This window comes from Onychomys torridus, chromosome 13, assembly GCF_903995425.1.
Source record: "Onychomys torridus chromosome 13, mOncTor1.1, whole genome shotgun sequence".
Taxonomy (NCBI): Eukaryota; Metazoa; Chordata; class Mammalia; order Rodentia; family Cricetidae; genus Onychomys; species Onychomys torridus.
In genome coordinates, this window is record NC_050455.1 from 26,208,320 (window position 1) to 26,231,297 (window position 22,978).

At 46.8% G+C, this 22,978-nt stretch overlaps 3 protein-coding genes across 5 annotated transcripts; 2 read left to right on the forward strand and 1 right to left on the reverse strand.

Moving 5' to 3' along the window:
• Positions 1–19: 19 nt before the first annotated feature.
• Positions 20–13,252, forward strand: Ik (IK cytokine). The gene is made up of 20 exons (XM_036204545.1): positions 20–192; positions 1,065–1,131; positions 3,775–3,867; positions 4,546–4,605; positions 4,933–5,100; positions 5,252–5,366; positions 5,628–5,698; positions 5,801–5,847; positions 6,836–6,999; positions 8,166–8,274; positions 9,067–9,106; positions 9,233–9,446; positions 9,680–9,698; positions 10,397–10,475; positions 11,002–11,082; positions 11,270–11,327; positions 12,349–12,437; positions 12,617–12,725; positions 12,898–12,932; positions 13,020–13,252. The coding sequence occupies exons 1-20, from the start codon at positions 177–179 to the stop codon at positions 13,045–13,047; spliced, it is 1,662 nt and encodes a 553-aa protein (XP_036060438.1). The 5' UTR covers positions 20–176; the 3' UTR covers positions 13,048–13,252.
• A 3,077-nt stretch (positions 13,253–16,329) lies between these two features.
• On the forward strand, positions 16,330–20,056 carry Wdr55 (WD repeat domain 55). 2 transcript variants are annotated; one of them, XM_036204468.1, is made up of 8 exons: positions 16,330–16,592; positions 18,326–18,426; positions 18,511–18,598; positions 18,682–18,861; positions 18,988–19,087; positions 19,179–19,348; positions 19,428–19,758; positions 19,791–20,056. In XM_036204468.1, the coding sequence occupies exons 1-7, from the start codon at positions 16,399–16,401 to the stop codon at positions 19,750–19,752; spliced, it is 1,158 nt and encodes a 385-aa protein (XP_036060361.1). In that variant the 5' UTR covers positions 16,330–16,398; the 3' UTR covers positions 19,753–19,758; positions 19,791–20,056. The 2 variants fall into 2 exon arrangements, with proteins under 2 accessions (XP_036060361.1, XP_036060360.1); XM_036204467.1 differs by having other exon boundaries at positions 19,428–20,056.
• Positions 19,934–22,943, reverse strand: Dnd1 (DND microRNA-mediated repression inhibitor 1). 2 transcript variants are annotated; one of them, XM_036204470.1, is made up of 4 exons: positions 22,588–22,943; positions 22,340–22,457; positions 21,533–21,994; positions 19,934–20,804 (listed from the first exon to the last, which is right to left on the reverse strand). In XM_036204470.1, exons 1-4 carry the CDS (start codon positions 22,609–22,611, stop codon positions 20,350–20,352), a joined length of 1,059 nt encoding a protein of 352 aa, XP_036060363.1. In that variant the 5' UTR covers positions 22,612–22,943; the 3' UTR covers positions 19,934–20,349. The 2 variants fall into 2 exon arrangements, with proteins under 2 accessions (XP_036060363.1, XP_036060362.1); XM_036204469.1 differs by having other exon boundaries at positions 22,340–22,943.
• Positions 22,944–22,978: the final 35 nt, after the last annotated feature.

The window sequence follows — 22,978 nt, forward strand, 5'->3', positions numbered from 1 at the left end:
AATGACACGAGGCCTTTGTAGCGGCGGTGCGGTAGGACGCTAGGGAAGCCGGAAGGACGGGAACGCGAAGCACCGTGGCTAGTTTTCGCGGTGCACTGTGGGAGAAAGCTGGGAGCTGTTGTTTTTTTCCGTAGAGGAGATTTCACCATTGCCGGCTTTGAGAGACCGCGGTCAAAATGCCGGAACGAGATAGTAAGTCACCACTCTCCCTTTGCCCGTCGGACTAGAGATGTGTGCCAGGTGTTGGGTACGGTTGGGGCCGCGCCCGCCATTCGTGTCTGGAGAGGCCGGGCCGAGCTGCCCCGAGTTGCGTTCGTCAGCCGAGGAGAGGAGCGGCGTTTTGAACTCGTGAGGCAGTCCCACCTCCCTCCGCCTCCCTTTCGGGGACTTGGATTGTTTATTTGACCTGGAGGCGAGGGGCTCGCTTCGCTGTCAGGCTAACCTCAGAATCCCGACTGGTTGGGGTTTCCGGATGCTGGGCTCTTTGATGTAGTCGTTTAGAAAGCGATCTCGTGAAAAGTCCACTTCGCTTGGGAAAACCCATCTTTATAACTTTTTCTTTTCCCCAAGTGAGACGGAAGCTCGAACCCGGACGGGTTTCGAACTCTTGATCCTTCGGTCTGCACTGCTCAAGTGCTGGGGTTACAGGCGTGGGCCACCACAAACGGCACTTATGCTGGTTTCTTTTTGAACTAGTCTGATGGTGTAGCCCAAAAGGGCCTTGAACTCTCGGCGGTCTTGCTGCCGCAGTCTCCCTTGTGCTGGGTTCACAGGTGTCAGTCACCGCCCCCCAGCTTCTGATCAGTTGCTTCTTGTAGCCCTCCCATTTCATCATAACCGCTTACTGCATAACCGCTGCACCTCTTCTCTTGTCTTCTCTTTTGCTCATTTTTATAATTGCCAGTTTCTGCACGGAACTCACACATTAAATGAGGGATCCCAGTGAGTTCGAGGCCAGACTACAGAGCGAGTTCCAGGACTGCTACACAGAGAAACCCTGTCTCCAAAATCAAAGACGAGTGATTAATGTCAATTTTTCGTTTCTCTCTTCTTTTTAATTTAAGGTGAGCCCTTCTCTAACCCTTTGGCCCCAGATGGCCACGATGTGGACGATCCTCATTCCTTCCACCAGTGAGTATTTTGTCCTTGAACCATGGAATAAGTTGAGCAATGAGCAAGAGGGATGTAGGAATGGTGAAAGAATTCTGAATATTTTGTTGGTAAGAATGGTCAAAAAGTTCATAGAAGGTGGCTTATGGAGAGGAAACCGCTAATCTATGCACATGCTAACTTTATTTTCCCATAGAAAGCTTTATCATAAGTTCACTTACCTTACCAAGATAGTGTAGTTATGCTTGATTTTGTAACTTACACAGAATGATTGCTTTGGATGTCTGTTTTTTAGTAAAGTTGTGATTATGAACCAAAAAAAGAAAAGGAAAAAGTTTGGACCATTTAGCCCTTTACCCCTGAACTTCGTGAATCAGGAACACTATGTAAGATTATTGGAAGAGAAACTATGGTGGGAAAAGTCTAGTGTTTGTGTTGCTTTATTACATATATAAAATTTTTTTCCTGATGAAAATTAAGCATTGGAAATTAGAGTAAACTTGTCTTTTGTAACTTTACAATCTCAATCACTTTCGTATTATTACTTTGAGTGTGGGAGTGGGTGCACATGTGGAGGTCAGAGGTCAGCTATGGGTGTGGGTGTTCATTGTCCACCTTGTTTTGAGAAAGGGTGTCCTCTCTGCTGGCAGCAAGATTGGTGGTTCCGCAAGCTTCTGATGACTCTCCTGTCTCCTGATAAGGGCCGGGCTAATACTGCAGACACTTGTACTGCGCCCCCGCAGCTCTTATGTGGGTTCTGGAGACCTGCACTTGGGTTGTTGGGCTTGCAAGGCAGGTACTGCATCACCCAGCTCTCCCCCCAGCCCTCTTTTCTTTTGGAGATAGAGTCACACTTTGTCCCAGGCTGGCACGGAACTCTTGGCATTCTTCTGCCCTCAAGTCTTCTGAGTGCTGAGGATCTTACTGTTTTTAAAATTTTTACTTATTTATTTGAGACAGACGTCAATCTAATCCTCCTGTCTCAGACTCTCAAGTGCTGGGATTATAGGTGTGTGCTCCCACACTGTAACCCAAGAATCCCATTTTTCTTTCTTTCTTTTTTTTGTAAAGCTGGGAATTGAATCTAGGGCCTTATACATGAGCTAGGCCCTGGCCCTTTAGGTATAGCTCACATTTACTTCCGAATAGTGGTCCTTTTGCCTCATTGTTTCCAGTATTTGCCACCATGACCAGCAAGTCCCATTTTTGACTAAGCCTTGTTCTTTGTTATATTCCCAGTTTTAGTAAAGAATTAAGCTCCCATTCCAGCATTCCTGCAACTGTATGAGAGTATCCATGTTCCAAAATTTCACTCACATTTGATTCGATAAAACTTCTAAGCTGGATGGTGGTAACACACACCTTTAATCCCAGCACTTGGTAGGCAGAGCCAGGTGGATCTTTGTGAGTTCGAGACCAGCCTGGTCTACCGAGTGAGATCCAGAAAAGGCACAAAGCTACACAGAGAAACCTTGTCTCGGAAAACCAAAAAAAAAAAAAAAAAAAAAACAAAACACTGATCTCCAAAGTATATAAAGAATTCAAGAAACTAGACATCAAAATACTGAACAATCCAATTAAAAAATGGGCTATAGAATTAAACAGAGAAATCTCAAAAGAAGAATCTGAAATGGCTGAAAGACATTTAAGGAAATGCTTAACATTCTTAGTCATCAGAGAAATGCAAATCAAAACAACTCTGAGATACCACCTTATACTTGTCAGAATGGCTATGATCAAAAACACTAATGACAGTCTGTGTTGGAGAGGATGCAGAGCAAAGGGAACTCTCCTCCACTGTTGGTGGGAATGCAAACTTGTACAACCACTGTGGAAATCAGTATGGCAGTTTCTCAGAAAATTGGGAACTGATCTACCTCAAGACGCAGCCATACTACTCTTGGGCATATACCCAAGGAATGCTCAATCATACCACAAAGATACATGCTATGTTCATAGCAGCATTATTCATAATAGCCAGAACCTGGAAACAACCTAGATGCCCCTCAACTGAAGAATGGATTAAGAAAATGTGGTACATATACACAGTGGAGTACTACTCAGCAGAGAAAGACAATGACATCATGAAATGTGCAGGCAAATGGATGGAACTAAAAAATATCATCCTGAGTGAAGTAACCCAGACTCAGAAGGACAAACATGGTATGTACTCTCTCATAAGTGGATACCAGATGTAAAGCAAAGGACAATCAGACTGCAACCCACAGATCCGGGGAGGCTACCTAGCAGGGAGGACCCTAGGATGACTATGGCTTATAATAAGTTTTGGTTTTACCCAATCACTGGGCAAGACTCAGTGAAATATTTCACTATTAGGATAAGAATTTATACTATATCAAACTGATGAAAGAAAAATAAACAAACAAACAAACAAACAAACAAAAATTTAAATTCTAGTACTTAACATGAGGCCAGGCTGGTCTACAGAGTGAATTCCAGGACTGCCAGGGCTACACAAAGAAACTGTCTCAACCAAAAAAACAAACAAAAATTCAAACTTATAGTAGTTAACAGTAGTGTGTTGAAAGTGACCTGTCTGCTTTCATTTGCATTTCCCTTGTTCTAGTAAACCATGTGTTTACAGGTCTCTCTTCTATTTCCTATTGGCTTTTAATTTGAAAAATCTTTGCAATTTCTTTATAGATCAAAACTTACCAATGAAGATTTCAGGAAACTTCTCATGACCCCAAGGGCTGCACCTACTTCTGCACCACCTTCAAAATCACGTCACCATGAGTAAGTCATTTTGTTCCTTCCTGTCTGTCCATTTCTGTGGAACTCGAATTTGGTAGGTTTTTGAAGTTTCAGTAATGACAGAGATGCTCCGGATTCTTATTGTTCCATTATGAATACTTGTAATAGGCTCACTGCTGGTACAAATGGTCAGATTCCTGGGCCTGTTGTGACCTTGTAGACTCATGCTCAACAACAGGTTTTTTAGGTGATGTCTTAATGTTACTGTCAATTAGATGTTGACGATGCTTTTTAAAGTTGGAGAGATACAGATATTGATAATATTATGATTTCCTGGTCAATACTGGTTTTTGTGTTGTGTTGTTTTTCTTTTCCCTTTTTCTCTTTTACTAAGAATGGCCTGACTATGTAGCCATGGCTAGCCTAAAATTCACTGTGTAGACAAGGTTGGGCTTGAATTCATAGAGATCTGCTTTCCTTTGTCTTCTGAGTGCTGAGCTCAAAGGTGTGTGCCATCACTACTGGCTGTTTTTCCTCCCTCTCTCTTTCTCTTTTTTTGATACATTGTCTAGGCTTGACTGGAATTTACCATGTAGTCTAGGCTGGTCTTGAACTTATGATCCTATTCTTTCAACCTCTGATACATCCATCCTTCAGGCCTTGTGGGTTTTCAGGGCTGGAGCATTATTTTACTATGAGTGAGTTTCTTGTGTTTTCTAGGATGCCAAGAGAGTACAATGAGGATGAAGACCCAGCTGCACGAAGGAGGAAAAAGAAAAGGTAAAGGGATGGTAGAAGATGATGGCTTTGTAAGGTGGGTACTGTTTGTGAGGAAAGGAGTCGAGGAGTCCTATAGTAACAGATGGAGTTTCCTACTGTGAAAGTATGTTTATGAAAGGGCAGGGGTAGTAGTTAAAAACAAATGTGAGTTGGAAGAAGCTGAACTTCCGATGTTGAGGACCATCAAGAGGTGACTGGCAGTTCTAGAAAGACAAGCATGGTGTTCACCATAGAGAGCTACTTGAAGTTATAGGAAAACAGGAACAGTTGTGTTGACCTTGAGATAGGAGCTGGTAAACCTTACATACTCTCTTTCTCTGGACACAGTTATTATGCCAAGCTACGCCAACAAGAAATTGAGAGAGAGAGAGAGCTTGCAGAGAAATACCGGGACCGTGCCAAGGAACGGAGAGATGGTGTGAACAAAGATTATGAAGAAACTGAGCTGATTAGTACCACAGCCAACTATCGGGCAGTGGGCCCCACTGCTGAGGCGTGAGTACTGCAGGGATCCTATCAGAGACATGTTCACACTATAAATGTTTCTTACAGTTTAACCTACTCGGGAGCACACTCCAGACATTTTAGAAGGAATTTGTCATTCAAAAAGACTGTTTCAATAAGGCTCTTTCATTCTTTTATTCAGGGACAAATCAGCTGCAGAGAAGAGAAGACAGTTGATTCAGGAGTCCAAATTCTTGGGTGGTGATATGGAACACACCCATTTGGTGAAAGGCTTGGATTTTGCTTTGCTTCAGAAGGTGAGTTCTATTTAGAGAGGTGGAGAGAACTAACTTGTGTTGAGTGCTCATGTTTGGACCTTTATGAGGTGAAAGACACATGGTGGTCTAGACCATTTAGTTGGCAGTCGAATTAAAGGTGGCCTGTCGGTAGAACTAGTGGCTGGCTGCTCATCTTTCTGTTAGTACGAATTCCTTTGGGGACCTGTTTCCTGATTCCCTGGTGTGATTAAGCGCCCAGATCCCTCACTTCCTTCTTTGTACACTTCTGTACTTCATTAGGTACGCGCTGAGATTGCCAGCAAAGAGAAGGAGGAAGAGGAACTCATGGAAAAGCCCCAAAAGGAAACCAAGTGAGTAAATTACAGCGAGGGCTTGGAAGTTTAGAAGAGGGCAGCTAAGGTGGAACACATTTTAGTGCACCCCCCAATGTTTTTTTCTTCTTTTGTTTTCAGGAAAGATGAGGATCCTGAAAACAAAATTGAATTTAAAACACGACTTGGTGAGTAGTTTCTATAGTAGTGACTGCATTTTAGGTGGATTGTAAGGAATATGATAACACTAGGATATACTTTCTCCTTTTTGCCCCTAAGCCAGCTTTTCTCCCATAAAATAGTCTTAAAGAACTCAGACGTGGATTATTTTCCATGTTGTTTATGTCTCCTTAGTTAGACCAGAAACCTTTCAGGTCTTTAATATGTATGCATCAAAGAAAGTAGGATGGGTTGGGGGTGATGCTGCATGTTTATAGTCCTAGAACTCACCTGGCTGAGGTAGGAAGATTGCCAGTTAGAGGTACATAGCAAGACCCTGCTTCAAAAAGCCCAAACTAGCTGATAGTATGGTGGTGCATACCTCAGCATTTGGGAGGATAATCAAGAATTGGGTCACTCTTGGCTGCATGAGACTCCCATCTGAAATAAATAGTAAGTGAAAGAATAAATAAAGCCAATTGATTTTTTAAAAGCTGAATATAAAATAGCAAAAAAGAAAGTAGTATGGAGTAGTCAAGAGATAATTGAGTGCTTTTTTGCAATTGTAAGCAGGAGGACCTGCATTGATACCAGAACACATTTATAGGAGCTGAATATGGTGGCACACTCTTGTAATCTCAGTGCTGGGGGCCTGGAAGCAGGTGGATTTTTATTTATTTGTTTGTTTTTTTGAGACAGGCTTTCTTTGTGTAGCCCTGGCTGGTCTGGAACTAGCCCTGTAGACCAGACTGGCCTTGAACTCACTGAGATCTGCCTGCCTCTGCATCCCAGGTGCTCAAAGGTGTACGCCACCACTGCCTGGAAGCTTTGGTCTTCTTAATTGGTAAAAAGTATTAATGCCCATCTCCCCCAGCATAGGGTTGTTTGAAGATCTGGTGTAGCAGAGCACAGATAGCACCTGGCCTGGTGCCCAGCACAGAGGAGGTAATTCGTAAACGACTGCTGGAACAATAGAGTTTTCTCATTGGCTGTTCGTTCATCTTTCCTGTTGTGTAGGCCGAAATGTGTATCGAATGCTTTTCAAAAGTAAATCCTATGAGCGCAACGAGCTGTTCTTACCAGGCCGGATGGCCTATGTGGTAGACCTGGATGATGAGTATGCAGACACGGATATCCCCACCACTCTTATCCGCAGCAAGGCTGATTGCCCCACCATGGAGGTGAGTAGTCGAGTTCTAGAACCTGTTATAGAGTCTTCAAATCTGCCTTGCCCTTGTCCTGTTCCTCATCTACGGTATCCTCATGTCCTGTTATTTTTTTTTTTTTCCCCCCCGAGACAGGGTTTCTAGTGTAGCTTTGGTGCCTGTCCTGGAACTCACTTGGTAGCCCAGGCTGGCCTCGAACTCACAGAGATCCGCCTGCCTCTGCCTCCCGAGTGCTGGGATTAAAGGCGTGCGCCACCACGCAATATTCTTGTCTAAACCACAGTTTCTTACTGGAGCTGTTAAAGATTGGTTATTTTTCCCACTCCGGTCCAGTGTATTTTTTTTTATTGAGATGTAATTCACATGCCATGTAATCTACCCTTTTAGTTTCTACTTCAAATAGTTTTATCAGGGCTGGAGAGATGGCTCAGGGGTTGAGAGTGCTGACTCTTCTTCCAGGGAACCTGAGTTCAATTCCCAGCACCCACATGGCAGCTCACACCTGTCTGAAACTCCACTTTCAGGGGACCCCGACACCCATGGCAAAAACACAGATGCACAAAAAAATAAAACAAACGGGTTGGGGATTTAGCTCAGTGGTAGAGTGCTCGCTAGGCAAGCGCAAGGCCCTGGGTTTGGTCCTCAGCTCTGGGGGGACAATATATATATAAAACAAAAATAGTTTTATCATAGTCACCAAATTGTATAGCTACTAACCATAGTTTTAGAATATTCCCCAGAAGAAACTTTGTACTCTTTTAACATCCATGACCTGAATCTCCTCGCTCTAGCTTCCATTAATGCTTTTTACACATGACTAAGGTCATGTTTTATAAGTGCACATTTTTCTTTCACCACTACATAGAAGTTTTCTGTGGTTTCTTGTTCTTAGGGTTCAGAGTAAAAAGTCAGTGAGCCCCTGTAACAGTTGGACTTTGTAGCCTTTTTTCAGCATGCCTCCCTATTTGTTCTCCAGCTCTCGTGGGTTTCTTGAATGTGTTATATGAACTTTTTGATCAGGGCTTTTTTCCACACCCTATCAGCTGTTTGGAGTGTCCCTTCATTGCTGCCCTCTTACACGTCACCTTCCTAGCTAGCAACTGTGTGTAACTTGTCCTTGAATTTAAGAGAATTGATAATAGCGGTGAGAGTCCTGCTAAGAGGGATATTGGGTTTTCCAGGCCCAGACTACACTGACTACAAATGACATTGTTATCAGCAAGCTCACCCAGATTCTGTCATACCTGAGGCAGGGTACCCGAAACAAGAAGCTCAAGAAGAAGGATAAAGGTACCTGATGGGAAGGGAAGGAAACCTTACTCTTGGGGAGGTATTTGGTGGTGAAACCAAGCTCTCTTGAAGCCTTTGTCTTGTAGACATTGGATGACTTCTAGACAACAAAGGAAAATGATGAAATGGAACACTGGGGCAAGATGAGTGTGTCCAAATTCTTCTTGACCCACTCAGAGCCCAGAGCCCACTGGTTGGGTTTGAATTACCAAGCAGAGTGGGAAGTTTTGTCCATTCTAAACAGCAGGTGGTTAAAAAGGCACTGGGGCCACTGGAGAGCCTAGCAGTAAAGAACATCCAGGCTTGATTCCCAACACTCTTAGAGTTGCTCACAACCATCTGGAACTCAGTTCTAGGGGATCCAGCACCCTCTTATGGCCTCTGAGTGTACTATGTATATGGTGCACAGACATTCATATAGGCAAAACACCCATACGCATAAAAATTTGTTATTTATTTTATTTTAGGCTTTTTGAGACAGTTTCTCTGTGTAGATTTGGTGCCTGTCCTGGAACTCACTCTGTAGCCCAGGCTGGCCTTGAACTCACAGAGATCTGCCTGGCTATTTATTTATTTATTTTTTAAGACAGGGTCTCTCTATGTAGTCTTGACTACTCTGGAATTCCATATGTAGACCAGACTGGCCTTGAACTCACAGAGGTTGCCTGTGTATGCCTCCTGTGTGCTGGGGTTAAAGATGTGTGCCACCATGGCTCACCTTTTTTTTTTTTTTAATATATACAATTTTTAAAAATTTAAAAGAACACTGAGACCAGCTTCTTTCCATTGCAGGAAAACTGGAAGAAAAGAAACCGCCTGAGGCAGACATGAAGTATGTATCCCAGTCCTGTGCATCTGTAGCAAGAGAGCTTGTGTGTTTATTGTCTTTAGCCCTTCTGGAGAAACGGTCGGCATGAGTTATGTAGTTTTAGCAACTAGTGATACTTGTTTTTCCTAGCATTTTTGAAGACATTGGGGATTATGTTCCCTCCACAACCAAAACACCTCGAGACAAGGAGCGGGAGAGATACCGGGACCGGGAGCGTGATCGGGAACGGGACAGAGACCGGGAGCGAGAGCGGGACCGGGAACGGGAGCGAGACCGGGAGCGGGAGCGGGAGGAAGAAAAGAAAAGGCACAGCTACTTTGAGAAGCCGAAAGTGGATGATGAGGTGAGGTGTGGGCCCTTGGTATCAGGCTGTGAACACTGCCCCTAGAAATGCATTTCTAGCCAGGTGCAGGACCCTTTCCCCCTCAGCAGCCTTGTGGCTTCACGGCAATAACTAACCTAGGGTGGGAACCGTCATGGGAACGGGACAGAAGTGCATTAGGGAATTGAGTGAGATTGGAGGGAGAGAGGAGTGGAAATCCTCATGGTGACCCTCCTTTCTCTTTTTGTTCCCAGCCGGTGGATGCTGACAAAGGTGGGTTGTACCAGCGGCACCGTGCACTGCGCTAGCTGTCCTGCTCTCCTTGCAGAACCCTGCTGCTCTAGGCTGGTGGAGGTGGCATCTGGGGGACTGCCTAATGTGGGGCTCTCTTAATTTATGGACTAGGGGGCTCATGAGGTTTTGAGGTGAGGCTGAGGTTGAGTGTACAGTGTTCTAGAGATCCTATTGTTTGCCAGAGTAGCTCATTAGTTGGAGTTTGGTTAACATTTTGATAGATAAAAGGGTTCCTTTGCCTTAAAAAGTTTTAATTAGCAAGATGTGTTTGTACTCACCTGTAATCTCAGCATTCTGGAGGCTGAGGTGAGATCAGGAGTTCAAGGCTAGCCTAAGCTCCAGAGTTCTAGGTCAGCCTGGGCTGCACAGTGAGACTGTCTCAAGTGCAAAACAAAAACTTAAAAAAAAAAAAAGCCCTACCATATTCATTTATTTATTTGGTGTGTGTGTGTGTGTGTGTGTGTGTGTGTGTGTGTGTGTGTGTGTTAGTGTTATTTGGACTCGGGTCCCGTTGGTTCCTGGAATTGAACTCAGGTTGTTGGGCTTGGCAGCAAAGGTTCTTACCTGTTAACTGTCTTGTGAGCCCCATAAAAACGTTTTTAAAGCTGGAATCAGGTTAGGGGGGGGGATGTTGTAAAAACATCAGTTCAAGTCCAGACAGTTGTCTTTTCTTCCAGGACCTGGATCTGCCAAAGAGTTGATCAAGTCCATCAATGAAAAATTTGCTGGGTCTGCTGGTTGGGAAGGCACTGAATCATATCCTTTTATTGTATTTCTTCCTGGATTTTAATTATTTTTCCTTATTTATATTGAGACGGCACCTCTGTCTTTTGAGTGTTGAGATTATGGTGTGGTCTGTTCCTGGGTTGTAGGAGCCACTTTCTTTTCAACTCCAGTTGTTTCTCTGGCTTTGCTCTCTCTCTCTCCTTCCCCCCCTCTTTCTTTTTGTTTTTTTGTTTTTTGTTTTTTCCAGACAGGGTTTCTCTCTGTAGCTTTGGTGCCTTTCCTGGATCTTGCTCTGTATACCAGGCTGGCCTCGGACTCAGAGATCCGCCTGGCTCTGCCTCCCGAGTGCTGGGATTAAAGGCGTGCACCACCAGCACCTGGCTCTCTTTCTTTTATGCTGTGTGTTGGCTGGGATGAAATCATGCTTTGTATCAACTAGAGAACCAATTCAGGTTTACAGCTGGTTTCTGAAATGTTCATGTTGACACCTCTAACCTCTGTTCCTCTACATAATCTTTTCTGCGAGTGATGGAATTTTTTTTAACATAGCATTTATGTTGAAGAAGCCTGAAGACAAGAAGCAGCTGGGTGATTTCTTTGGCATGTCCAATAGTTATGCAGAATGCTATCCAGCCACGTAAGTGAGGCCTAAGTCTGGGAGGTTTGGGTGATTATGAGATTTAAATTTGACCTGTTGGTAACTAAGGTACTTTCTATTTGGGTGAATTCTTCTATTTAGTTCTGAGATGTTTATCAGGTGGGCTTCTGAATAAAATACAGTACTATGTATGGATCCAAAGCATCTAACTTCTGTTTCTCTTTAGGATGGATGACATGGCTGTAGATAGTGATGAGGAGGTAGATTATAGCAAAATGGACCAGGTATGACCTTAAAAGGGTATTTAAGGATGTTGGGGACCTTTGATCAGTAATTTTTTTTTTTTTTTTTGAGACAGGATTTCTCTGTGTAGCTTTGCACCTTTCCTGGAACTCACTTTGTAGACCAGGCTGGCCTCGGACTCACAGAGATCCGCCTGGCTCTGCCTCCCGAGTGCTGGGATTAAAGACGTGCGCCACCACCACCCAGCACTAATGTTTTATTTTTTACTTTGTATTTATTTAGTATGTTCCATAGCATGAATGTGGAGGTCAGGATAATTTGCAGGAGTCAGTTCTTTCCCGAAGTGATTGGTTAAGAATATGTATTTTGTTGTTATTGTTGCTGTTTGTTTTGTTTTGTTTTTGTTTGTTTGTTTTTGAGATAGGATCTTGTAGCCTAGGCTGGATATGTAGCTGAGGATGACTTTAAACTCTTGATCCTCTTGCCTCCATGTCTCTAGTGCTGAGATTATAAATGATGGGTGTTCACTACCATGCTCAGATAAAAGAAATTTTTATTTATTTTTTACTGCTGGAGATTGAAACCAAGAACCTTTGCATGCTAGGCAAGTACTGTACTACTGAGTACATCCTGGACTAAGAGAAACTTGTTGTTTTCTGTTGTCTTTGGGATCCAACTTAGGGTTTCACACATGCTGGGCAAGTGCTCTACTGCTGAGCCACATACCTAAGAACATGGTTTAATCTTGGAGCCTTGTTTTGTTTTATCTTTGCCATTTGGTAGTTTTGTGACCTTGCCATGTTCTTTCCCTGTTTACAACTGCCTTTGTTTCTACATTGTAAAAAATAGAAATATAATTCTCACTTTAGAATTTTTGTAAGAATTAAGGTGTATATTTAGTGTTCAGAGTAATGTGTATAATATAAGTACATAGGAAATGTTATTTATTAGGGTAAGATTTATTACTGGTGGATTATTATTGTGGATTGTGGGCATCTGGTTTTGTTCAGAAAACATTCCTTTTCCACTGATAGTTCTTCCTTCCCATCTTCTCTACCACAGGGTAACAAGAAGGGTCCCTTAGGCCGCTGGGATTTTGATACTCAGGAGGAATATAGCGAGTATATGAACAACAAGGAGGCTTTGCCCAAGTGAGTAAATATGGGCAGAGAATGAGGATGTGGCATTTGGTGGACTAGCCCATGTTGGCTTAGAGGCTGTAGTCTAACTGCAGTGTTAGGATAGGAACTTTGCCCACAGAGCCCTTTAAGAAAATCTTCCTATTGCTGTGAGACCTCTGATGCCTTCTTCCCACAACGATCCTTTTCAGGGCTGCATTCCAGTATGGTATCAAGATGTCTGAAGGACGGAAAACCAGACGCTTCAAAGAAACCAATGATAAGGCAGAGCTTGATCGCCAGTGGAAGAAAATAAGTGCGGTTAGTGGACTCTTTCTTAGGTGGCAGGGTTTCAGTTGAGAAGAGACACTAACAGATTCAGGAACAGGCAGGGTAGGGCAGCCATGGAAACTGAGAGAGGTCACCTTGGGGCTTTAGGTGGACTTAGGTTTAGACTGGCAGCATGCATATGAACTGCTACTGTTCTTTACAGATCATTGAGAAGAGGAAGAAGATGGAAGCAGATGGGTGAGCAGCATTGCTTTTTCTCTGTGGGCCTGGGGAGAACTGTTCAGTGTCTGATCCTTTGCTGATCTGCTTCTCCTTTGATTTCAGGGTTGAAGTGAAAAGACCAAAGTACTAATAATCTAATCCCAACCGTCACCACACGGCTGTTCTGTTGGTTGTTTCTACAATTCCTAGCAAGGGGGCAAACTGTTTGTGTTTGTGAATGTTTATAAATCTTCATTGTATAACTATTTGTTTATAGATCTGCCTCCCAAGTGCTAAGATTAATGGCATGCACCCATGCCCAACATGTTCCATTAAAATTAGTTAAACCCGCTGTCTTCTTTTCTGTGTTGGGCACTCTTTCTTGAGGGCCCCTTGAAGAAGATAGTTCCAGTAGTTATATGAAGGCTAGGTCTCAACTGAGGTGCCTATTAACATATCAGAGCTGATGTCGGTCACCAGGTTCTCCCACTACGGTCCCTACCTGCTACAGGGTCCTCCTGGCTGGCATACCCAACCCCCTACCTTAAACTCCAGCCCAGGGCCTAGGCTGGGCTTTTTCTTCTCCCAGCTTCTCTGATTCCTATACAAACCAGCCATTTTGGTTATGTGCCACTTTTGGCCTCTTGGCTGCTGCTTCAGGTTACCCTGTGCCCCTCTTCCTCCTCTTTCCCACTCTTCTCATGTGGCCTGGTTTAGGGTTGTGTTCAGTCTGGACCCTTCCAGATACCTCTGGCTGTGCTCTCCCTCATATCTATAATAAATCTATTCCACCATACCTAGGAGCAGGCATGTCCTCCTTCCCTCTTTTTTTCATTCAATAAAATAGTCTTCTCTGTGTTTCCTGCATTGATTCAAGTTCCTAGACAGTTAAGGATGTTTACTAGGCCACTTTCCAGGAAAGAAGGGAAAAGAGTCTCTGATGGGTAAGAGAGGTGTCCAGTTGAATGGCCAGACTTAGTTCTGTTTGGGGTCCTAGTCCGAAAGCAGAGATTCTCTGGGGACTAAGATCATCCTGATTGGCTGCTAGACTAATGTCAAGGCTACATAGGATCAAGCTCTTAGTGAAGCTGTATTAATAAAAATCACTTTGGAAACAAAAGCCTTTTATGAGTTTCTGCCCTTAGGGGAGCATTAGTGTTAAATTCAACTCAAGGCCTCCTCAAGTAAGGGACTGATGGAGGGGGGTGAGATGGGGATTCCTTGAGGGTAAAACTGGTTGGTCCTGGTTCAAAAGGTTTTGGTGACCTTCACAAAGGTGTCCTGAGAAGTTTGCTAAGGCTCAGGCAGGGGCCTTACTATGTCTCCTTTCTGCGCTTTGCCAGCACTTTGGTCTGGTGTTCATTTAGGGTCTCCACTTTTTTTGGCTGAATACTAAACCCAACATTGTGGTTTCACCAGATCCAAGGGAAGTTAGGATGTGACTAATCTGTTACTGACTTTGATCATCTTCATCCTGATAGGAAAGAGCATTTTGTTTTGCTGGCATTACATACTAGACAAACACTCTCCCGCTAAGCTAAAGCCCCAGCTGTGGGAAAGCTTTTTGAGGAATCCAGCTTTGCCAGTAGTGTGTAAGAAGTAGAAAATGGACTGTTCAACAGTCCCTAGAATGGTTTTAGGCAAATGATGCCTTGGTCCTATGGCTGTAGGACACAGTTCTAATTAGGAAAAATGTCAGAGACATGATACATAAGGATACCTAGAATCAATAAAAGCAAGATCTGAGGGTTGGCTGCCAATTTAATATTGTTTCTACAAGTATTCTAACCCTCTAATCACTCTGCAAGTAGGTTATCTCTGTCCTTCGAAACCCTTAACCTCACCTCATATTCTCCTTCCTTCCTTCCTTCCTTCCTTCATTCCTTCCTGGTTTTTCGAGACAGGGTTTCTCTGTGTAGCTTTGCGCCTGTCCTGGAACTCACTTTGTAGACCAGGCTGGCCTCGAACTCACAGAGAACCGCCTGCCTATGCCTCCCTAGTGCTGGGATTAAAGGTGTGTGCCACCACCACCCGGCAGTTCACTTTATTTTTTTTCTGAGACAGGATTTCTCTGTGTAGCCCTGGCTGTCCTGGAACTCGCTCTGGAGACCAGGCTGGCCTCCAACTTGGAGATCTGCCTGTTTCTGCCTCCTCAAGTGCTGGGACTAAAGGTGTGCACCACCACTGCCTGGCAATTATTTATTTATTTTTATTTTATGAGCATTGATTGGTGTTTTGTCTGCATGTGTGTCTGTGTGAGATCCCCTGGAACTGGAGTTACAGACAGTTGTAAGCTGCCATGTGGGAGCTGGGATTGAACTCAGGCCCTTTGGAAGAACATCCAGTGCTCTTAATGGCTGCCATCTTCCCAGCCCCTCATGTTCATGTTATCTTCCTTTTTAGCAGGTTCTCACTATATAGATCAGGCTGGTCTGGAATTCTCAAGAGATCCACCTGCTTTTATCCACCTCCCCCAAAGATGTGTGCTACCATGCCAGCACAAGCCTTAGAAGGCCTAGTAGCCCAGGATCTGAGCAGGTCATTTTCAGCTAGCCTCAGTGCCTGCCCTGCCATGTAGAGCATCTCATTATTGGAACCCTCGTTAACAGGGATGCCCAGAACATCAGCTGTCATGAATGTTTTCCTGGGTAGCCTAAGTACAATTGGTCATGCCTATCAAAGGTCAGGAGCTAAACTATTCTAGAACAGTACTGTTTACTGTTTCTCTGGAGGCACGAAGACGTTGGTGTGGGCAGCAGTTTTGAGCATGTGTGAAGGCTGCCTCCTGTTAATGATCCCCGTCTGTTAACTTAGGGATGCTGGACTCTTTCCATCTTGGGCAACGTGCCTGCCCCTAGCCTTGGCCTTAGGTTTCACCAAGTCAGGAATGATTGGGATCCCCCTCTCCTATTTGTTAGGATAGGACTGGATGGAGGGAACAATTTAGGGTGTTCCCAAGTATATGAAGCGGCTGGGTCACACAGTCTAGCTAGCCCAAGCACAGGGCACAGTGGGTCAGGTAAGATGGGTCTGGGGGTGGGGGAGCAGGGAGAGGGTACAATCGGTAAGTCGGTTGTAGAGCAAACCTGAGGACCGGAGTTTAGTCACTGGAACCTATGTAAAGTGTGAGGAGAGGGCCAACTCCTGAAGTTACTCCTTCCACACGCGCGCCGTGACAGACGTGCAGTCATCACACGAAACCACGCCCATATTTTCTGCTGTGCCTTTCTTCCTCAGCTCTTTTTTCTCTTAGCCCTGTTTAAAACATATTAAAAAAAAAAACCCTGCAACTCAGCTTCATTTAAAAAAGTAAAAGGGGGTAGGGTAGTTATTCTTAGGGCACTCAGCATGCCACGACCGCTCCATCTACACCAGAGGCGACAGGCCCGCCCCTTCCGATGTCCCCCCCCCCAGTGCACTTCCGATCCCGCCTCCTCCCGGAAGCAACGACCTAAGCCACGCCCCATTAAATGTAGTTGGTTCCTCGGCGTGCGTGGATTCTATGGATCGCACGTGCGAGGGGAGTCCCGCAGAGAATTCAAGCAATGAAGAGGAAGACCTTGACTCCACGGAGGCAGCACCCAGGGTCCGTGATACCCCAGAAGACATCGTGCTGGAAGCGCCAGCCAGTGGCCTGGCGTTCCATCCCACTCGAGACCTGCTGGCAGCAGGGGACGTAGACGGGGACGTGTTCGTGTGAGTGGGCTGTAGGGCGGAGGCGTGGTCGGCGCGGGGGCGCCAGGGTCTTAAAGCTCTGGGATAGAGGTGGAGGTAGAGCGTGTGGCGGGAAGACATATTTTATGAGATTCAGATGGCCCGACTCGTTCAGTAGCTTTCAGCAAGTGTGCTGGTGGGAGTCTCAAATTGACTTCAGATATCTTCCCACATCCCTCTCCATCTTTTTAATTTTTAGGCAAGGTGTCTTGTTGAAACTGGAGCTCGATGATCCTTGCTAGTCTTACCTCGCTAGCTAGCTAGCTTGCCTCAGGGATCCCATCCATCTTTGCTTCCTAAGTGCTGGAATTAAAGTTGGCCACCATACTTGCCCATCTTTTACATAGGTTTTGGGGATTCCCAAGGCCTGAACCATCTCTCCAGACCTCCACCTCTATTTTGTTTTAACTTGTCAGCACAGTGACATTGGCCAGAATAGAGAGTAATTAACTGTGCCCTATAACTTCTGTGGACTCTGATTATTACCATGCCAACTTCTGGATTTCTGTTAATAGTTATTTCCCTTTGAGACAGGATCTCACTATGGCCCAGAGTAGCCGGGCGGTGGTAGCGCAAGCCTTTACTGGGATCTCTGAGTTCGAAGGCGAGTTCCAGGGAAGATGCAAAGCTACATAGAGAAACCAACCAGCCAACCAACCAAACAAACAAAAAAACAGAGTAGTCTCAAAGGATCTTCTTGCTCCCGTCTCAGATTTTTTTCTCCCTAGGTATTTGAGTATCCATGACTGTCCTTGGGACTTGCTCTATAGACCAGTCTGGCCTCTGCCTCCTGAGTGCTGGGATTAAAGACATCTGCCACTACTGCCCAGCAAGAATTCCTAAGAATAATATAGGCACCCACCAACACACCCAGCTTGCCATTAGTTTAATCTAGTATTTCTGGGCCTCCACAGTTGTCCAGACCCAATCTTTCCCCAGGCTTGGGCTTTTGAGGATGGTGAAGAGTGGAATGTAATGATGTATACCTGTAATCTCAGCACCTTGAAGGATGAGATAAAAGATAACAAATTCCAGGCTAAACCAGGTGGTGGTGGCACACACTTTTAATTCCAGCTCTTGGGAGGCAGAGGCAGGTGAATCTCTGAGTTGTTCCAGGACAGCCAGGACTACACAGAGAAACCCTGTCTCAAATAAAACAACAAAAAAAGAAAACAAGTTCCAGGCTAGTCTTGGCTATGTAATGAGATCTTGTCACAACCTAATTCATTCCCCCAAAATAGTCCTATACAAATATATCTTGAATTAATATGTATTGAAACAAGATCTAACATTTGAAGTGAATTGAAAATGGATAAATGAGCCAGGCAGTGGTGGTGCACACCTTTTATTCTAGTACTTGAGAGGCAGAGGCAGGTGGATCTCCGAGTTCAATCAAGACCAGCCTGGTATTTGAGTATCAGGACAGCCAGGGCTACACAGAGAAACCCTGTCTCAAATAAACAAAACCAACCAAACAAAAAAAGAGTAACTAACAGCAAAAGATAAAGAGAAAACGGATAAATAGGCTGGGTGTGTGTGGCTCAGTTGCAGACTATTTACTTAGCATGTGTGAAGTTCAATTTCCAATACTACAAAGAAAACCAATAAACAAGGATGGTAAGCTCTTTGGTCTTGGAAGTACTCTGTCTACATGGGAAGGTTGGTTTTTTTGTGCAGGTGTGGTATGGGATGATTCACTCTCTTCCTTTCCTCAGCTTTTCATACTCTTGTCAGGAGGGAGAAACCAAGGAACTCTGGTCCTCGGGACACCACCTCAAGTCCTGCAGAGCCGTTGCCTTCTCAGAGGATGGGCAGAGTGAGTACTGGGGGAGGCAGCCAGCAGTGTGGTAGAGGAGAGAGGGCAATGATCAGTACTGTAAGCTGTGCCTTTCCTCCCTAGAACTTGTTACTGTCTCTAAGGACAAAGCAATCCATGTATTAGATGTCGAACAGGGACAGTTGGAAAGACGCATTTCCAAGGCTCACAGGTAAGAAGATATACGTGTACCTGGTGAGGGGTAAGGACTGAGAGGTCTCCATTAGAACAAATTCATTTTCTTTGTTTCTCCAGTGCTCCCATTAACAGTCTGCTGCTTGTGGATGAGAATGTTCTAGTCACTGGGGATGACACAGGGGGCATCCGGCTCTGGGACCAGCGAAAAGAGGGCCCTTTAATGGATATGCGGCAGCACGAGGAGTACATCGCTGACATGGCTCTAGACCCAGCCAAAAAGCTGCTGCTGACAGCCAGGTACAACCTTAAACCCTACTCCCTGCTATTTTCCTCCCTCGAGACCACTTGGTGATGTAGGTACCCACTTGGTATTATAGTCTTCCTCAAATGGAGCTTCCCGTTCAATCTGTTTGCTCTCTACAGTGGGGATGGCTGCCTTGGTGTCTTCAACATCAAGAGACGCCGTTTGGAGTTACTCTCAGAGCCTCAGTCTGGCGATCTGACCTCTGTCACCCTCATGAAAGTACAGCTGGGTATGATGGGATAGGGTATGTATGCTAGGGGGTGTATTCTGAAGTGGCTCCACAAACATGGTTTACCTTGTTAACCTGCAGTATGGGAAGAAGGTGGCCTGTGGATCTAGTGAAGGTACCATCTACCTCTTCAACTGGAATGGTTTTGGGGCGACAAGTGACCGCTTTGCCCTGAGAGCAGAGTCCATCGACTGCATGGTTCCGGTCACTGAGAATCTGCTGTGCACTGGCTCCACTGATGGGATCATCAGGTGAGGGGAGCCAACGCAGCCCTGGAGCACAGGGAGGCCAAGCCAAGCCAGCCAGTTCCTAACACTCTTCTCTGCCCAGGGCTGTGAACATCCTGCCAAACCGAGTGGTGGGTACCGTGGGCCAGCATGCCGGGGAGCCCGTGGAGGCACTAGCCCTGTCCCACTGCGGCCAGTTCCTGGCCAGTAGTGGCCATGACCAGCGACTCAAATTTTGGAACATGACTCAGCTGCGAACTGTGGTTGTGGATGATTATCGGCGACGCAAGAAAAAGGGAGGGCCGCTCCGCGCCCTGAGCAGCAAGGCCTGGAGCACTGATGACTTCTTTGCAGGGTTGAGAGAGGATGGAGAGGGTGCCAAGGCTCCAGAGGAGGTAGCTAAGGATAGCGATGATGACAGCGACTGAATCTATCTACAGCCTTGAATATAAGCTTATCTCTACCACTGAGTTTCCTTCTCCCCAGCCCCCCAACAGGAATTTCCAATACTTTGTTGTATGAATTCATGGCCCCAAATTGGGCAAGTTTTTGCTCACCCTACCATTGTAAAGCAAACTGTTATGGTAAGACAGCACAGACAGACACGTGTTGTATACCAACCAGGGGTTTAATATAAATACAACCAACATAGAAAAAAAAAGACATCCAAGCCCCAATCAGTGGCAAGTGGCGGAGGAAGGGCCTTTGGCTCAAATAAAAACAAAGATTCATAGTAAACTTTTTGTGTGGGTATGGTGAATTCTGTCAAACTGGGAAGTGACCAAGGATACTAGGTCAGAGGTCCAATCAGACCCTGCCTGGGCTCAAAGGGGGAAGGGCAATGTTCCTCACAACTAAAGTAGCACTTAGGTGTGACGGGGTCCTTCCCCAGCAAGGAAGCGGTAAGCAGGCCCCTGTCGCTTTGTGATCCAGTAGTGGCTGCCCAGGCCTGCTGGGCTGCTGGGCTGGGGACAGCACAGGTTCCGCCTACCCATTTAGGCTGCCTTAGAGAGGAGGGGGAGGGGTCACTGCCTAACCATAATACCTGCGTCAGCCCCAGGAGACCACAAGCTGGTTCTAGACTCACTCAGTGTTTCCAGCAACTGTACAGACACAGCATCCTTGGCCACCTCATGCCCATCCTGCCATTCAGAGGCCAGCACAACCCAAATGAGGCCACTGAAAGGCACCGGGTGTCCAGGGATCACGACCTGGTACCAAAAGCGATGCCAGCCAGCAGGCCCTGTGCCTAAACACTTGGTAAGGAACACTGGGCTGCCCAGCTTCATCCGCTGACAAAGCAGCTGCAGAGCAGCCCGAGCCCCTTGGCACCCTAGCCTATCCCTGCTCTGGGCTAGCTGGCTGCCTTCTGGCCGGAGGAAGCGCAGTGAGGGACCTGCAAGCTGCTGGCGGAAATGCTGCTTCAGGTCAGGCTTGAGCCACTCCACAGCCACCTGCTCTCCACAGAGGCGGGACTGCCCTGCAAGAAAGAGGCAGAAGACAAGGGCAGGTCTCAGTACAGGGACTGGAGCCGGACACTGAGGGGCTGACCAGTAAAGGCGCCTGGGAGTGACTGCCACAGGCTATGTAAACATGCCTCTCCACTTCCTGGTGGGGGGACAACTTCCCCAAGCCTCACTTCCTTTATTTGTAAAGGGGCTGTAATAACACACACTACCTAATTAACCCTGGGGCAATACAGGGCATTCAGGCTTTACTTAGTCACCATCACAATAGCTAACCTTTCTGATCAATGAAAGCTGAAAACCGAGGAAGCAGGCACTACAAAGATAAGCAGGCTCACCAGAACTCTGGTACAACTCCAATTCATACACCCCCCCCCCCCACCCCCGAAATACTGAGGACTAAAACAGGATGTAATGGCAGGCAGTGGTGGCACAAACCTTTAATCCAAGCAGGAGGCAGAGGCAGGAGGATCTCTGTGAGTTGGACGCCAGCCTGGTCTACAAATCGAGTTCCGGGCCAGCCAAGGCTACATACACGAGAAACCCTGTCTTGAAAAACAAAACAAAATAGGATACAAACTATGGGAGGGACTTAGACAAGCGGGAGCTTCAAGTTAGGTAAATAGTGGCTGTAGCACTGTGGTATGGTGGCAGTTTGTGAACTCCACGCATGTCCGACTCTAAGATTTGGGGATGTGCTTTTTAAAGGAGCCAGCCGCCCACCCGCAGCTTCCACCCCTACCTTCTACCAGGGCTTTTTTGGCCATGGCAGCGGCTCGGTGTGTGCTGAACTTGAGCAGCGCAATCTGAGAGGGCGCCGACCCGGGGCTGGGTAGCAGCAATGTCTCCTGCAGGCAGGGACCCAGCGGTTGCAGGGCGAGCAGTAGGGTGCGGCGGTTCAAGCCCGGAGGCAGCCCGTCCACTGTCAGCTCGCACTTCTCGGTGCTTCGGCACACCAGAAGCTGGCAAGAGGGGCGCAGCTGGTGGTTGTGCAGGGTGGCTATGGCGGCCTGGGCACCGCGCCGCGAGCTGTAGCGCGCGTAGGCAAAGCCGCGGTTCAAGCCACTGAAGGTCATCATCAGGCGGAACTCGTAGAGGCGCCCCACGCGCTGGAAGAGTGGGATCAGCTGGTGCTCATACACGTCCTGGGGTAGCCGTCCGATAAACACCTCGGAGCCTGAAGGTGGCGGGCTGCCCACCCAGCCTGGAGGGAGAGGACATGAAGGGGGTACTGTCGTCACATGGGATGCTTCCACTTCTAAGCCCCAGGAAACGACAGCTGGGGTGCGGGGGGCGAGCAGGAGGACCACTAGAAATACTGACACCCTTCTGGCTCCCGGTCGTTAGCAGAACTGGGCGACTGGACGGCGTAAACAACGAGCCTGGCACCGAGTGGCTGGGCGCACTCTCCTCGACGGGGAGAGTGGAAGGGGAGCCAGGCCCGTATCTAACAGAGGCTGTGTCAGGCAGTTTGGGTTTTCTGACTTTGGAGCCTGGGGGGGACTGGCCCTTCCTACAAGAGGTGCCACAGCGGGTGGGGCGACCATACCTGGGGGTGGCCCGCCATACTTCCTTTGCCCGTTGACCTGGACCAGGCGGATGCCAGTCTCCCTTACCCACGCCTCCAGGGCTGCCTTGTTCTCTGGGTTCACCCGTTCACACCATTGCTGGAGGAAAAAGGTAGGTTGGAATGGCGCATCACAGGCCCAGCACCACCTCGCCTGGGACATTGGGGTCACTGTAACCGCTCCTCATGTAGGCGGGGCCCAAGGACCCCTTAGGTCTTTAATTACTTACCTCACACTCCCTTTTGGACTGCATAGCCCTCTGCTAGGTCTGTGTGCCAGTACCTTCCTTAGAACTTCCCTTGGGCTTCTCTGCCTCTGGAAGATTCCCTGCCTTCCACGCCCCCTTGAGCTCTCATTGGCTCCGAGAGCGACCCCGCCTCTCAAGGAGGCACCCATTGCACGTGCGCGAACGCTTGGAGGCGCGCTGGCCCCCGGAGATCTAACTCTTAGGACCGTGTGTGGGAGGAGCTCCATCAAAGAGGTGGGGGTGGGGCCGAGTAGGGCCAGGATGGGCACCGGGCCCACAGGGTGTCCTTTAACCAGTGGGTTTGGGAAGGCCTCCTCTCCTTCACACCAGGCGCTAAAGCAGCTTGAGTGGTTCGGGACCCGAGGCGGAAGGT